The following is a 16,618-nucleotide window of genomic DNA, read 5'->3' on the forward strand; positions in this document are numbered from 1 at the left end:
TGCTCCAACTACCAGTTGCTTGGGACTGCAGAGCTGAATCTGAGCTCTTCCTCCAGGCAGGTGATTTGGGACTGAAGTTGCACCCGCTGCATCTCAGGAAGATCATCATGGCAAGAAACCAACCTGGTCCCATCCATTGGCCAGTGAAGGAGCTGTTGCTTAGGTGCTTGCCTTCCTATGCTCTTTTTCATTGTGTTATGATACGTCTATGGGTGGGGATTGCCTGAACGTTTTAATGCATGCACTGTACTTTATAAATGTTGAATAATAATTGCTTGAATAATTTTGCACTCAACAGTACATGTGAATCTAAAACCAGTGACCTAATTTTTGAATGCTGAAAACCAGAATGGAACACATAAACTTTAGCAAGTGTTGCTCCTTTCAATTGTGCATTAATGATGCAGATACACTACAGTATACTGAATGAATTCTTTGTCTTAATCACAGAAGATGTAGGGGCAGACAGATACCTGTGTGTGAACTGACAGGAGTCTATGAAGAACTGAAGCAAAGAATGGTGAGAAAAGATGACATTCTAACCTTTACAGACAATTCAGTATTAAGAGATCCAAGTATATAGATAGTATCAACTCAATAATTCTAAATAAAAATACATAACAAATGTAATCCAAGAATGGTGGTGGCAGTGGCAGGGACTCATATTTGTGAAACAAGATCAGCAAATCTTAGAGCCATGTTGTGAAACCCCACCATACAGGTTGACTTGCCAGGTTGACTTGAGCAAAAAGCTCCATATAGGATGCTTAACCTAAAGAAAAACATGGATATAATGAAAATAATAGCACCTTGCATATCCTAATTGAGTGTGGGGGGTCATAATTTATCCAGGTTGGGATACTCCAACCCAGATCTGAGCTAAGAATGTGAAATAATCCACAGATGAGTGACTGATACAAAATTACCGTACATGTCATTAAGGGTGGCCTAGGCAATTGCTACTATGTGGTTATTACAAGAAAAACTCAATGTCTTTCTTCCATCCCCAGTGGCGTAGCGTGGGGGGTGCAGGGGGGGCCTGCCGCACCGGGCGCAACATCTGGGGGTTAGGGTTAGGGGGCGCAAATCCACAGGTTAGGGGGCGCAAATCCACGGGTTAGGGGGCGCAAATTACTTGCCTTGCCCCGGGTGCTGACAACCCACGCTACGCCACTGTCCATCCCCACAACTATAGTATTGCTGCAGACCATTATTAGAAGAGTAGGCACAATACAAGCATAACTCCACAATAAAAAGAACCATGACATTTTATTTCATTGAAAGTGATGTTTTTACAGTGATTCTTCACTCAACCATTCATTCAGGCACATATTAAAATTTGTTTTCACCAATAGTCTTAGAGACAATTATACCACAAAGGATTCAGGTACGAGGTAAGAATAATAACAATCTAGTTCTGTACATGCTTGTTTAGAATAAAATCCCAATGATTTCGTTGGGACTTGCCAAGTTAGCAGACATTAGATTGCAACTCTATTATCATTTCACACTTCAATCAGAAAGAGATAGCTTAAATGTGTACCCTTTTTATTAAGGTTAGACTCCAATTTTGTACCACACCATAACCAGTGACATGTTTTGTACAACATTTAAGTGTTGGTGTACCAGTAAAGCCACAAATACCAATACAATACAACACAACTGTTTTCTTCAGCAGAAGCATTTGATCTGAAGAAACACTTTTAAAATGCAGTGACTAGAGGGAATGTGAAGTCAATAGGTAAGAAAGTTTAATTTAATGGGAAAGTAAAGTATATGTTGGCAACCTGTAAATATAGAATATGTCTGAAGTGGAACTTTGCCAGTGTTCTACATTATTTGTGCAATTTAATTCTGAAGTCATTCTGAGTGAATTCTGTTGAACATACTACAAAAAAGGGAAGAATTTTCATGTGCATCTTCCACCCATAATTCAGCTGTACTCAGCTCTATTACTAGGCTCCCAAATAGGATTTGTCTAGCCCCGCTGAACGGGAGCAGAATGCAATGTTCCTTCTTTAGTCCTCCCTTAACTGACTGGTTAACAAACCACTGAGCAGCAGGCTTAGCATTGCATCTGAGCCAGCACACGTATGAAGCATTAGGAGAAAGAACAAACCATGAATGCTGGTCTAGATACAATACCAAGGTGGCTGATCTGTGGTTTGTTACCCACACAACTAAGGGAGATGCAAATTGGGAGCAGTATGGTTCAAAAAAGCTTAAGTTGTGACTTAGTGTTATGTCCAAACACAGCCACAGAAATAGAAACCCCAATACTATGACACCAAAAGCCAGTTCTTCACCAGAAGTTACCCTGTGACAGTTGTGGGAGAAGGGACATACTGTATACAAGAAAGCCCCACAGTATTAAGTTTGTGTTTAGAACCAAACTGTTGCACTTAATGATTTTTACTAGTAAACTTTTGGAATTGTACACTATGATGCAGTTTCACATAATATCTACCAATTATTGTATCACTAGTTTATGACTGAGCCCTTAGCAACAAAGTTGTTGAAATTGCTATAGTACCATAAGTAACAACATTCCAAGAATCTAAAAGTTTAAAAATCTCTATAATCAAAAACTAAAGACTAACAGTATATGCAAGTTTTTGTATTTAACTCTTAGATCAACATTTAAATACAGTACCTATAAAAATACAACATTGTGACAGCTATACCAGTACTTTAAATATGGCAGACAGTCAACATTTAAAAATAGAATGGTATGGAACATATTCCTCTTAGAGATCATACAGGAAAGTTGAAGTTAGCAATATTCAGGTTATTTTAAAGAAATCTGCAAGGATATTCTACTTCAGACAGTATTCTGCACTGCAGAATTGTCAAACTCTGTATTCTTTGCTACAAAGATTAAACATCTAGTGCTGTCGTGCAGAGTGACACTTTGGAACATTTCTTTTGCTACAATAAGTTACATGTTGGCAGAAAGATGGAGACACCACTGGCATCCTTCCTACTGAAATGTGAGTGGAAGTGCTCAATACACTCCTTTCTTATGTAGTTTGCTTTGTTTTACAAAAGGCACATGTAATTATAGCTTACAAATTAAAACTGATACTGCCTTTGCATTTGTTCTAGCTTGTGTGCATACAGAAGAGGCTTGTACAATAAGTTGTTCTTCATCATTCAGTTTCTTCCAGTAAGGATTTTAGACAGTGGCCTCATTCATGCATAATAGAAACCAAATGATGGTTTAGTGTGAACAAGCAAGTTAGTTGGTATACGGTGAGAAAATCATTTGCCACTTTGTTCCTCCCATATAATTTGGAGCAGAGTCATGACTTGGCTTTATGTTTCAGTTGAACCTGGTCTCATGGCTTACCTCGCTTCACTCAAACCACAACCAAGGTTTGGTACTGGCTTTCTGCTAGGGGTTTGTTTATATCCCAGGTTGGGATACAATGCTAAGCCAAACCATGGCTTAGCCCCAAGTAGCATGACAGCAGCAGGAACAAAGTGACTGTGTTTTTCTCACCGTATACCAGCATGCCTGCTTATTCATTCTAACCCATAATTTGGCTTAGCACTACATGCCAACAAATGAGGCCAGTATCAATGGCATGTTTGTAAGCAGTTTGACTTCATAACTTTTGTCAGACTCCTATCACAGGCAGAGCTAGCTGCTCTGGTATCCAGAGCAGCGCACCCCGGGGTGGGGTAAGCTGCCCACGGGGGTGGCGTGACAGTGCCTGCAGCGAGTGTCCCAGGGGGTGCCACCAACACTGATGTCACCCCCCCAGGCATGACACCCAGGGTGAGCTGCACCCCCCACACCCCCTTCCTCTGCCAGTGACTCCTATCACTGACTTTTTGGAATAATATAATAAAAAAAGTTAACCAACACAAAAGTTTTTCATATTCCTATTTATATGTACCCTGTGCATTGCTTGGATTTATACAGTCTATCAAGAAGGTAAAGCTGCAGTTACTGAAGAGGTTACTCAGAAGCTTCAGATATTAATTCAAGTGGATATGCAAGCTGCAAAGAATTTGCACATGGCCTCTTCTTATGCTTCTGCCAAAGAGTAAGTTGTGAAGAGAGAGAAAGTGTTAGCTTAAATACACATTCTCCTTAGAAAAACATCTAAAATGGCACAGTAAGAGGCCTTGCACAACTACTACTGTGGTTTATGGAACCTCACATGGTAACATCCAAAGCTGCTTTCATAAACAGTACTGTTCATATTCCATGCTTTAAAAACTGCTTCTAATTACCTTAAATCAGTGTTTAAAATTAACAGTTCCAAAGTATCTGAAAATCTGAGAAACATGCTTTAGCATTTACTTGGCAGCATTTTGACTTTTATATTCATTTCAGCAGCATCAGAGGTCCAGCCCCAATATCCTTATTGTCGAAGAGAAAGTGCTAATACCACAGATCTCTTATTCATGTTTTGCTAGAACTGTTGGTTTTGGAACAGTTGACATTAGGAACTTCCCCTCAAATATTATTCTTAGTATTTTTTAAAGCATTTTTTCCCCAAGTTTCAAGCTATAAAGTTTTGTTGGTGCTTTTCTACAAAACATTTATTCCCTGTTCAAAAGAGGGAACTGTTAAGTAACTTTCTTGCCAAGGAAGACATAAGAAAGCTTCCAAGACATTTTGTAACAGGCTCCAGGAAGCACAATCCATGTGCTCTTAGATTTCCATGCATTGTACTTAATGTGCATAAGCCTGCACACATGACAACATTTCAAATTCAGTAACTGGGGAACACATGTGCAATCATCATATCAAATCCCATAATTATCCTCATATACACACTTAAGACAACAGGCACTGCTTCCACTTATGTACCAGTAAGCATGCGTCGCTGTGCTGCTCCTGATCTCTGGATCACACAGCAAGTGTGTTTCAGAGTGTAGGGGAATCCATTTAATGAGATCACTATATGGGAATTTTTTGTTATAGTGCTATGAATGTCTCCTGCTCATACCTTCTGAATAAAATATGTCTTTCATTATTAATGGTTAAATGCACTAGCACTTTTCTTCAAGATAAACCCAAATGACATGTTCAGAGGTCATACAAGTGGAAGGCAGCTCACACAACCAGTCTCTTTCCTCCTTCATTACCTGAAAAACTGCTCCAGAGGGCTGGAGGGTCTTAAACACTGTGGAAAGTGTAGTACTGGGCTAGAGTAAGGGAGTAACCTGAAATCTGGTGGAACTGAAGATTCTTTTGGGAGGAAGAGGGATTGCTGGGGCTGCAGAGGGGAAGGAAGAGAAAGATGGGTTGCAGGACCTGTCGTCTGTACAGGCAACCATTGTGTGTACTTAGGAGCTAACATGCAAGATTCTGTAGTAAATCCGTCTGCAGCAGTCTCCCATTGGCAATAATGAAACAAGCCCTTTCTAGAGCTGACTGAGGAAAAGTCTCATTGAGTACACATCAGCATGGCTCTCGCTCTCTTGACTTTGCAACTAATCATTTAACAAATTAAATTATATTCAATTGCACCTCAACTAGATAGCTACTGAGAGCCCTGTCTCACAACAAAAGCAAGTTTGGGTACTGTTAGCACTTCCAAGGCTAACTTTACTCAACAGGTAAAGTATGTTTAAAACTCAAAAGTATAAAAATAAAAAGGTGCACCTTTAGGCATAATCACTTTCCCTCTAAATTAATGGCCACCAACTTTAGTGCTTCTCAGTCACAAACTCGGCTTGTACTGTAGTTGTCATGCAATTTTTTTAGAATACATACTCTTACCTATGCATTCTTAAACACTTGCCCCTTAGCATTAGGGCTAAACTATATGTTGTTCGGAAGGCACCACAGCATTTTCCAATACTGTACTGTGTTTCCCTTGCTCCTTATGCATTGTAACACTCCCACTCCCTTCTATTTGGACTCAGAAATTGTTTCTGGCCAGGAGAAAACTTGTAACTGAGGTTTTCAAGGAATAATTGGTAGGCATGGGAAAAGCTTAACTACACTCCTGTCTGTTCAGTTAGCTTCTATGAATGCCACCCACACTTGCATTCTCTTCGCTCTGTATAACATCAATAAATGACCCTACATTAGCTAAGGATCTCAAGTTAGGCTTTTAAAATATAGTTCTCATTGTGAAATGAACTTGTGTAATATCACTTCAGCAAAAGCTTGTGTTATTAATAATCTTCCATACTAATTTTTAAAACTGAAATCCTTCCACAGAGAAAACAAGCTGTCAAGAGGAAAAGTTAAAGCTTTGCCTTCTTCACATAGTAGTTTTCCATGTGCAGAGATTTTGCTTGTAGGCGAACAAGCCCTCATCACATGCAAGCCTTAAAGGTTCAGCCTCAGTAAGAACTGGACCATAAAAACCCTCCAGAAATAGCAGCTCCGGGAACTGTAACCAGACATAAAACTTAATCCAAGTAAAAATATTGAAAACTCAAATGTTAAAGCAAAATAGTGTTTCAGTTAGTTTGGTGAGTTATTAGAATGCCAAGAACCACAGTACTAGCTACTGTTTGTTTACGCCCTCAAGTCCTACTCTGTATTTATCCTACTTAGCCCAGCGCCTGCCTAGCAATTAAAGGCATTGTTCCAGGTAGATTTATCCTCAAACAGCTCCATCCCGGCAAAGGAAGTGGCATTAGACCCAGCCACCCACACAGGCTGCCCCATTCAGGTGCAAGAAATAACACTCCTTGTTCTACCCGAACACATTGGACTTAGGTCTGAGCTTGAAAGAGGCTTTCAGGGACCTTTCTTCTTGACCTTCCTCCTCTGCATCCCCGCGGAAAGAAGGAGTGGTGTGGATGATCTGGGTCCGGAAGCGGATTTTGTTGAGTTTTATCCTCCCGCTGCCCGAGGTTTTCCTGCTCAGTTCTTTGCCCTTGCCGGGCGCTCCAGCCCCGTCTGCCGCCTCCCCATCGTCCCCGTGGTGGGGCAGGAGGTGGTGGGAGAGCTTATAGGAGATGAGGTTGGCCGGCAGCACCTTGGAGAGCCTCCAGCGCCCGCTGCCGTTGGTGGCCCCGCCGTCGGCCTCGTCCTGCAGGGCCCCCACCAGGCTGCGCACCTCGTCGGCAGTGCTGCGGCTCAGGTAGTGCGCGGCCTTGCGCCCGCTGTAGTCGCGCACGTCCACGTCGGCGTCGTAGGCGCCCACCAGCAGCTTGACCACCTCCAGGTGCCCGTGCATGGCGGCCAGGTGCAGCGCCGTGTAGCCCCCGCTGGTGCGCGCGTTCACGTCCACGGGCAGCCGGTGCCTCTGCGCGAAGTTGACCAGCAGCGCCAGCAGCTCGTGGCGCCCGTGCTTGGCGGCCCAGTGCACGCACGTGAAGCCCGTGATGAAGTCCCGCTTGCACAGCAGCGACGGCTCGCAGCTCAGCAGGCCCTCCAGGCTCTCCCAGCGGCCGTCCGAAGCGCACAGCATCCACGCGTGCTCCAAGGGGTCCAGGGCCACCGAGCCGCCGCCGCCGCCCTCGTCCTCCGCAGAAGACGACGCCAGAGAGGCGCTGTCCGAGTCCCCCCCGCCGGCGGTGGAGCGGCTCCCGCGAGTGGCGCCGCCGCCGCCGCGCTTCAGCTGAGGGGAGCTGCCCAGCATCCGCTCGCGGAAGTTCTTGCGCGCGCAACGTGGGGTGGTGGCGGGGGCCGCCGCGGGGGCCACCCCTGAGGCGGCGGCGTCCTCAGGCGGGGTCTCGCCGCTGCCCGGCTCTGGCTCCCCATGCTGAGAGCGGTTCTCCTCCTGCTCCTCTCTTCCCTCCTGGCCTCCTGCTCCTCCTCCAGGGGTCGCCTGAGGCGCCTCAAGCTGCCGAGGTCCGCTTTCCTCCACAGCGACAGGGAGGCTCTTTTTCTCCTCCTCCTTCTGGGGCTCCCCCGCTTCTCGCCGGGCAGCTTCGCCCTCTCCGCCAGGCTCAGGGGGCAGCCGGGGCCCCCCGGTTTCCTCAGCCGGCTCTGCGGCCGCGACGGCGACTCGGTACTTTTTCCTCAGCTGCACGTACTTGGCCCCGGAGCCGGGCTCTTGCCTGACGGTGGCCACGGCGTTGACCATCTCCTTGAAGCGCTCCCTGGCGCGCGAGCGGCGCTGCGGGTCGGGGGAGTTGAGGTAGCCTCGGAAGTGGTCCAACAGGTCGGCGTTGCGAGCGCGACCTCCCCGCTCCGATAGGAACTGAAGCACGGCGTCCTGGCTCGGCTCCGCCGCGGCCATCGGAGCGCGGAGGGAACCAACTGTCGCCGCCGCAGCCGGGCAGCGAAATGAAGAAGGCGGCTCAGCGCGCGGTCGCCGCCTCCTTCCTCCTCCTCCTCGCGCTGCCCCATGGCATCGTCGCTAACATTTCCCTCAGGGCTCCTGAGGCGGCATCGCCAGGCTCAAATCACGGCGCCGACGTCCGCGACGTCGTTATCGTCGTCGTCCTCGCCGCTCCCTGGCATTATACCCCTACGAGGCGCTCGCCGCCTCCCTCACGTGACGCCAGCCTGAGGGGGAGCGAGGGCGGCGCCTACCGGCACAGTTTAAATTCGGAGGAGGAGGAGTCCGAGCGGGCGGCGCGGCCCTCTGGAGGGCGGGGCTGTTACTGTAAGTTAATGAATCTCGGCTCGCCAAAGCTTCTGGCTCCGCCCCCCTATTTCTGAGCGAGGGAGGGGCGGGAGAAAGAGAGCGCCCGCGCCCGCGCAGGAGGGGCACGCCCCGTCCTGGTGCCGCGCCCAGCCCTTTTTTGATTTCTCCCGTTGACAGCAGACTCACCGCTCCGCCTCCGCCCTCTCCCGACTTGCTATTGGTTGGCTTTTCAGCATCTCTCCTCGTCTCGGGTCGTGATTGGCGGAGCGTTCTCCCCTCCCCTCCGCTCGCCAGGCGGCTCCTCACCGCCGGCTGCATTCCAGCTGCTGGGATTGGGAGTTGCAGCTCCTGCGTTCCCTCCTCCTTTCTTCTCTCTCTGGCGCGCGGTGACCCCTCCCCTCTTGCCATGGCTTCCTCCGACCTGGCCCGGCAGATGGTAAGAGCTGCTTTTACCTAGCGCGGGATGGGTGGGTGGCAAGGATGCAGACCCCCAATGGCGCTTCTGGGGCTGGGATCCCATGCATGCTTCGTCCTGGTGGGCTTCCTCGCGCGTAGGGAAAAGAGGGGGCTTGGGGTGGGGTAATTTTTTTGGGGGGGGAGCAGAAAAAAGTGCAATTCCGGACGGATTTTTGGCGCGACTCAATCCGTTGCTTTCAATTGGATAGCTCTGCATGTACGGTTCTTCGTGCAAGCTGCTATCGAACTTCTCCCGTCGCCTGCCTTCTTTGTGGTGGGATTCTGTAGGCTCCCTTCCTCCTTTTTTGCCCTCTCACCCCCGTCGATCCCTTCCATTATGGTTGTGCTCCGTTCCTCGTGCATGCCAGTAAAAAGCGTAAGGTTTCGGGCCACCCCCCTCCTCCTCCTACCATGCAAAGGACAACTGGCTTCTTCACTGAGATTCGAAAGCCCCTTACCGTCTCCCAGTGACCTCATGAAAACGAAAATAGGAATAACGTCATAGCGAACTATCCACAAGCAGGCTGAGCCTATGCATTTTTACTGGGAGGCCCTACCCGCTTCCATAGACCTTGTAGGCAAGTCAGTGTGTGTTGAATTGTATTAAGGTGTAGTCATATAATGGTGCAAGGTAGTCATAATAATTTTTGATCTTTGCTTATTATTATAAATTGTGCCATTTTTTGCTTTCCCAAGCAAGTTTCTCCAAAACGAGTTCTGTGGTACATTAAAGACTACCAGTTTTGTTGTGGCATCAGCTTTCCTGGACTACAGCTGAGCTTGCTCCATCACATGCAAGTTCTGGTTGCGCTTTAGTTTCCATGAAATACCTTAGCACAAGGGTGGGGAATCTCTTTGGCCCTTCCATCTGCCTTTGGGACATTCCCGAGCCACCCTTCCCTCCCAGCCCATGTTCCTCACTGCATTACATCCTCCTTGGCTGTTTTCTTTTTCTTGACAGGAACATCTGCTTAATTCTGATAATACCTTTTGCCTAGGTGAATGACAGGGGCGTGTGCGTTTGTCAAAACCAGCCTGCTGTACAAGCTTAAAAATTTGCATTTGCTGTTGTGCCCACTTTTGTTTCTGGCCCTGCCTACCACTGGCAGTGTGGCCCCCAGAAAGATGCCCAGAAGGGAATGCAGCTCTTGATCTGAGAAAGGCTCTCCACCCCTGGCCTGAGCACTTCCCCCGTACTGTTTTCACAAATCTGCATTTCTCATCCATTTATGAAATCCTCTGGTTATAACTTCTGCCAGTTGCTCCCTGTGAGAGCTCTCCTTTTCTATGACTTCTTGCCTGGAGAGTTTATTAGGGTGAATTCATCCAAACTGCTGTACTGGATGTCGTTTAGGACAACCCTAACTTCCATGTCAACTTAATTGGTAGCAGGATTCATTGAACACAGTGGAGTTTCCTTTGAGTAAAATTTGGAGCTGAAAACTACAGGGAGGAATGTGTGAGGAACGGAATGACTGGGAGAAGCAGGAGGCCTGGTAACCTGCAACTCAGAGGGTCAGTGTGGGAGCATCAGCAGCACCAGTCAACAAAAAGGACTGAAGTGTCCCCTTATTTTATAAAAATGAATATGGCGTTGTGAAAGTATGAGACAGTAAGCCAGCAACTTACGCGGGGGCTACGTTCCAGGTATCGCACCTAAAGCAAAAATCACATATAGTCAGAATACATTGAGTTCAATGGCAGGTGGGATTGCATATTATAATTTGTAGTCAGTGGGTAGCCCTAAAAATATCTGTGTTAATCAAATATAGGAACGAGGCTTGGAAGGATTTCTGTGTATTGAAGTCATATCATAGGGAGTGGTAATCACACTGTTTCTTTTACCTGTTTCAAAGTTGTTTAGATGATCACCATTCCCAGTCATGTCTGATTTGGCAGTATTCTGCATGTAATTATTCATTTGAAAACCCGTTAGTGCACTAATGCAATGCAAAGTAAGGAACATGTCAGCACTGCGTTATGCTTAGGTCAGTACGCTTAAGGCTTCAGCCCTGACACGCTTTAATTCCATTCAACTGAGAATAACAATAAATTGTTTGTTATGAAGTACAATTATACATAAAACAAAGTGAAGTGTTAAATCTGTTTCCAGCATAATTGAATATCCAGTGGGATTGTGCCCCAGTTTCAAGCATGTAATATAACAAAAATATTTTTTGTGTGAACAATTCTATGAAAATCCATTTTGAAGACACGGATGCTGTCCCAATTGGACACTGTTGTGGTGTGAGAAACCAAGACGGTATAATTTAGTCCATTACGAGAGGACACAAACAAAGAAGGCATTTTTATATCTGGAGCCCTGGCAGCATTTAGAATACATATATTGAGTTCATCTTTGACTCAGCTCCAGCTCCATGCAATTATTCTGGCCCTGTGTAGCCACTCCGCCCCTGAGATGACTAACTGGTGCCAATTTGAAAAGGACAGCGTGGAGTAACAAAGCAGTGTCAGAACTGCTTATCGTTCTAAGTCTAGACTCAAATTCTTCTTTAGAAATGTAGTTGTAAGTAGTTTTTTGTTATGTCAACAAGTTTCTGTTTGTGTATTGGGGTAGGCACATCAGTGTGAATCTACTTTTCACCCATTAGAAGAAGTAGATGATACAATAATAATCCTTTGTCTCTGTTGTGCAAGACAAATTATTGCTAGTTTTTTGTTTATCTTCTGCAATTGCTTATGCTAGATGTCATGTGCTCTGTAAAGACAATAACTATATTTCCATTCATAATACCAAAATTATAATGTTTATTTGCTGCCTGGCTATTTAGATGCTGCTAAAGTATTTGGTAATTTTATTATCTGTAGCAGACACTGAGTCACTTAGTTTCCTGATTAAAACTTGCAACTGCAAGTATCCTCTTTGGCACAAGTTCAGGAACACCAGGAAACAAACCACTTGGTACTTTTGATATGAGTGTTTCAGCATTGTTGTGAAGTGAAGAATACTTGCATCAAGACATTTGGCTGTGTAATGACATCCTGTTGTTTAAATATGCATTTCCTTCTGTTCCATGCTCACTCCTGTCAAACTTAGTTCTGCAGAACTTTTTTCTTAACTGCTATTATTTAGAGTTGGTGTGAGTAGCAGGGGTGGGGGATGTTTGCTTTTACTGTATTAGCATTGTTTAACATGCCCTAATGCCTAGAAATCAGGTTTGGCTGTATTATGAAATAGACTCCAGAGAACAAGGTGGGTTTGCTGACATTGTTCCTCCTCGATGGTTGGCTAGGCAGGCAACCTTGCTGCCTTTTGGTTTTCTAATACATGGGAGGAGGGGGGAAACCCAGCCACGCTGCATACAAGAAGTGACCTGTTGGTTGGAATCCTGTGGACACTTACCTTGGAGTGAACTGCATTGTGGTGGCAATCCTATACACAATGTTAAAGAGCAAGCACCATTGATCACAATGGTGTTCTGTCCAGACACATATAGGATAGCGCTGTGACTGTAGTGGGACATACCTCTGTATAAACATATATAGGGCTCCACTGTTATAGAAGGACCTTTGAAAAGAAGGGAAATACTTACTTCTAGAGGTTTTCAATACCAGATTTAGGTGAAATGGCATGTAGTGCATCATGTAATGCTACTTTTGAGGTGGTCTCTTGCGTCATATAAAACGTTAGCTTATTTTATTTGAACCTTGGTTTGGCTTTTCAGATATTATCAGTGGTGCTGATTCCAGAATGAAGTTGGTGTCATATTACAAAGACGTTCTGAGCAATATGTTAGTGGTTTTCTGTTGCTGCGATTATTACGTCGGTTCTGCAAATTTAGAAAGATAAAGCTGTTCATAATATGTCTGTCGGGTTCAAAACTGGATATTCTGTAGAAACGAGAATACAGTTTGACTTCCTGTGGAATTGCAAAGCTGCATCTTCAGTTCTGTCTTGGCTCTTGCCTTCTTCATGCTGGAAACTTCCAAAATAATTCTGAGTGCAATTCTAGGCAGGTCTACTTATAAGTGTCTTGCCAAGTGTTCTGTGGGGCAGACTCCCATATACTGCTATTTTTTTTTCTGATGAGAACAAGACAAAGTGGGTCTTCAATGTGGCATTCACTTCTGTTTTTGCTTAACCAGGTTTTGTGCCATGCAAACTTATAAACTATGGTTAGCTATGGTTTGTTTGGAGCATGCTATTTTCAAATGGAAGATGCCAAAAACCATCTTGCTTCTTTCTCATTCACACATAGGAGTGTGGCTTCTAAGATGATGTCTACTACAATGTGTGAGCATCATCTGAAAACAAAAAACAATTCAGAAATAATTGTTTTTATGCATATGTACATTTAGCCAATTAATCAATCAATCAAATCAAACTTTACTATCATCAAACTTGTTTTCCTTGCCTCATTGTTTTAATTTGACATATTCTCTTTAATTTCCTTTTTTTAAAAAACCGTTCGTCTTATTTCCCTCCCTAGCGCTATCAATCTGATATTGGAATGAGAGCACCCTCTAATCAACCAGTAAATAATCAAGATGCAAGGAGGGTGAGTAAACAATTAAAAGTTTCTATGGCGATTTTAGTTTACATTACCATTTTAGAACAAAAAGAACAAACAGTCTTCGGGAACTTTAAAGGCTTGTGCATTTATTATGGCATGAGATAATAAATGTGATTATCTTTTAGTGATTAAAACTTGCAGCATAATAAATGTGTGGGTCTTTAAGACTCCATTGGGTTTATTGCACCATAGCTAATGTGACTATCTCTCTGTAAATTGTTACCATTATAGATAACATATGATGAATGTATTTAAGGCTTGTTAATATCGGAAGGAATGATAGAAGCCTGCTAATGTATGCTCTGTGTGAATTATAGTGGTTCTGCACAGCAAAGTAGAGATTTGAACAAAAATGCCCATGATTGAAGTCATCTAAGATATAATTCAGTTTTGATGATAGAATTTTGACTAGATTGTGCAGCCAGAAGAACCAATTGTAGGGTGTATCTAATTGTGGCTTTTGACTCGTAGTATTACGCGGGTGGCGCTGTGGTCTAAACCACAGAGCCTAGGGCTTGCTGATCAGAAGGTCGGCGGTTCAAATCCCCACAACGGGGTGAGCTCCCATTGTTCGGTCCCAGCTCCTGCCGACCTAGCAGTTCGAAAACACGTTAAAGTGCAAGTAGATAAATAGGTACCACTCTGGCGGGAAAGTAAATGGCGTTTCCGTGCACTGCTCTGGTTCGCCAGAAGCGGCTCAGTCATGCTGGCCACATGACCTGGAAGCTGTCTGTGGACAAATGCTAGCTCCCTCGGCCAATAAAGTGAGATGAGTGCTGCAACCCCAGAGCCATCCACGACCGGACCTAATGGTCAGGGGTACCTTTACCTTTTTATTACGTAACAATTGTATTTGAAACACATTAATGAACAGCTGGAGGCACATTTAAAAGTACGTGTCTGTGAACTGATGAGAGTATCTTTACTTTCCACAAAAACTTACCTTAGATAAGGTTCCACCAAGTAGTCTGCTAACAGATAAACTACTAAAAAGAAAGGAAAACAGTTGCAACACAGGAAAACCTAACACACACTTCCTTGTGTTAGATAGGAATTTTCCTAGTACTTCAGTAACGGTTTTACTGATGAATCTGATATATTTTGTTGCTGTCCATTCCAATTTGGCCATGTCATAATAAGTTTTTTTTTTTTTAACTTACCATAGTGTAATGTGAATATTTCACTCAGCCCCCAGTGCACGCAGGCCAAACAAACTAGGAAGCCCTTGCTTCCTGTCATGTCTGAGCTAGATATAGTGGCTTGTTGCTCCCCATAAAGCTACAGTTGCTAGGCAGTCTTAAGCCATGGTTTGTTGGCTTGCTAATCATGGCTCGTTAGGGATTCCCAGTTCAGACATACAGTAATGGGAAGCCTTCCTGGGTTGATTATGCAGCTTGTGCCATAAACAAATTAAGCAGGAAGAAGCAGGCAGTATCCCACGATCATTTGTAGCCAAGTAAGATTGTCTTCCATGAACACAATCTTAACAGTTGAGTCCGTAAGTGACTGTGGAGGCCAATTCTGGATCCACACATCCTTCCACAGTGTGGACATAGGTTTCCAGGCAGGAGTTGATCATGGTGAGGGTTTGCCAAACGTGCCTTCCTCTTAGCACGTTTCTCTCTTTTGTTCTGAGTTTCAGTGTCTTCAGAGTCCATGGCACCTTTGGTAAAGGTTGTTCTCCAACTGGAGCTCTTTCATGCCAGTGTTTCCCAGTTGTTGGTGTTTATACTACATTTTTTTCAGATCTGCAGATATCAATAAGCCAGAATTTCTGGCTTATTTTTATGAGTGAAAGTGGCTCTTTATCATGATTTAAAGGTCACTTGGGAAAGTACATACAGTAGTGTGTGATATGCTGTATATTTTTGTGTATCAGATATGTACACTGATCAAAATGGTATAGATCTTCTTTCAACTTACCGTATTTTTCGCCCTATAAGACGCACTTTTCCCCCTCCAAAAATGAAGGGGAAATGTGTGTGCGTCTTATGGGCGAATGCAGGCTCCTTGGCTTCAGCGATAGCAACGTGAAGCCTCTGAAGCCTGCGCTCCGGAGGCTTCGCGTTGCTTCCGCTGAAGCCAGGAGAGTCTGCTCTTTGAGGCTGGCGGCGGGGAAAGCAGCGCTTCCCCCATCGCCCGCCCCAGAGGAGGGGGGGCAGCAGGAAGGCGCGCAACGCCTTCCCGCTACTCTCCAACCCGGCTTCGAGGCTGGCAGTGGGGAAAGCAGTGCTTCCCCCATTGCCAGCCCCAGAGGATGGGGGGCAGCAGGGAGGCGCGCAACGCCTTCCCGCTACTCTCGAACCCTCCTGTGGGCTTTTGCGGGAGATGGGGGAATTCCCCCACCTCCCGCAAAAGCAGGCAAAAGCCGCGCGCTCTTTAAAGGGGCTCCGTGGCTTCTGCTGGCTTTTCTATGGGGGGGGAATTCCCCCACCTCCTAGAAAAGCCCGCAGGAGCCGCACACCCTTTAAAGAGCGTGCCGCTCTTGGGGGCTTTTCCCCAAGAAGGGAGAAGGGACTGACTGGCCGAGTCAGTCGCTTCTCCCTCCTGCGGGCTTTTGCGGCAGATGGGGGAATTCCCCCACCTCCCGCAAAAGCAGGCAAAAGCCGCGCACTCTTTAAAGGGGCTCCGTGGCTTCTGCTGGCTTTTCTATGAGGGGGGGAATTCCCCCACCTCCTAGAAAAGCCCGCAGGAGCCGCGCACCCTTTAAAGAGCGCGCCGCTCTTGGGGGCTTTTCCCCAAGAAGGGAGAAGGGACTGACTGGCCGAGTCAGTCCCTTCTCCCTCCTGCGGGCTTTTGCGGCAGATGGGGGAATTCCCCCACCTCCCGCAAAAGCCCGCAAAAGCCGCACGCTCTTTAAAGGGGCTCCGCGGCTTCTGCTGGCTTTTCTATGGGGGGAGAATTCCCCCACCTCCTAGAAAAGCCCACAGGAGCCGTGCACCCTTTAAAGAGCACACCGCTCTTGGGGCTTTTCCTCGAGGAGGGAGAAGGGACTGACTGGCCGTTTCAGTCCCTTCTCCCTCCTGGTCGAAAAGCCCGCAGGAGTCACGCGGGGCTCCTGTGGGCTTTTGCGGGAGGTGGGGGAATTCTGCCACCTCTCACAAAAGCAGG

The 16,618-nt window shown here is 45.9% G+C and overlaps 2 protein-coding genes across 9 annotated transcripts in view; one reads left to right on the plus strand and one right to left on the minus strand.

Annotated features, from left to right (window-relative positions):
* Nucleotides 1-1,250: 1,250 nt before the first annotated feature.
* Nucleotides 1,251-8,165, minus strand: SOWAHC (sosondowah ankyrin repeat domain family member C; the record flags this gene model as incomplete). The annotated part of the gene is made up of 1 exon (XM_083610781.1): nt 1,251-8,165. The coding sequence occupies one exon, from the start codon at nt 8,163-8,165 to the stop codon at nt 6,672-6,674; it is 1,494 nt and encodes a 497-aa protein (XP_083466907.1). The 3' UTR covers nt 1,251-6,671.
* Nucleotides 8,166-8,418: 253 nt separating this feature from the next.
* The window catches only part of SEPTIN10 (septin 10), a 53,087-nt gene continuing 44,887 nt past the window's right edge, over nt 8,419-16,618 (plus strand). For 2 of the 8 annotated variants that reach the window (XM_083610812.1, XM_083610813.1), the window contains exons 1-2: nt 8,419-8,534; nt 13,424-13,492. In XM_083610812.1, coding sequence (XP_083466938.1) covers nt 13,445-13,492 — 48 coding nt within the window. In that variant the 5' untranslated portion in view covers nt 8,419-8,534; nt 13,424-13,444. Of the gene's footprint in view, nt 8,535-8,794; nt 8,953-13,423; nt 13,493-16,618 lie in introns of those variants that run through there. The other 6 variants (XM_083610802.1, XM_083610803.1, XM_083610810.1 and 3 more) reach the window with 5 other exon arrangements.

Source organism: Podarcis filfolensis (genome assembly GCF_964270895.1).
Source record: "Podarcis filfolensis genome assembly, chromosome: 4".
In the NCBI taxonomy this organism is placed as follows: domain Eukaryota; kingdom Metazoa; phylum Chordata; class Lepidosauria; order Squamata; family Lacertidae; genus Podarcis; species Podarcis filfolensis.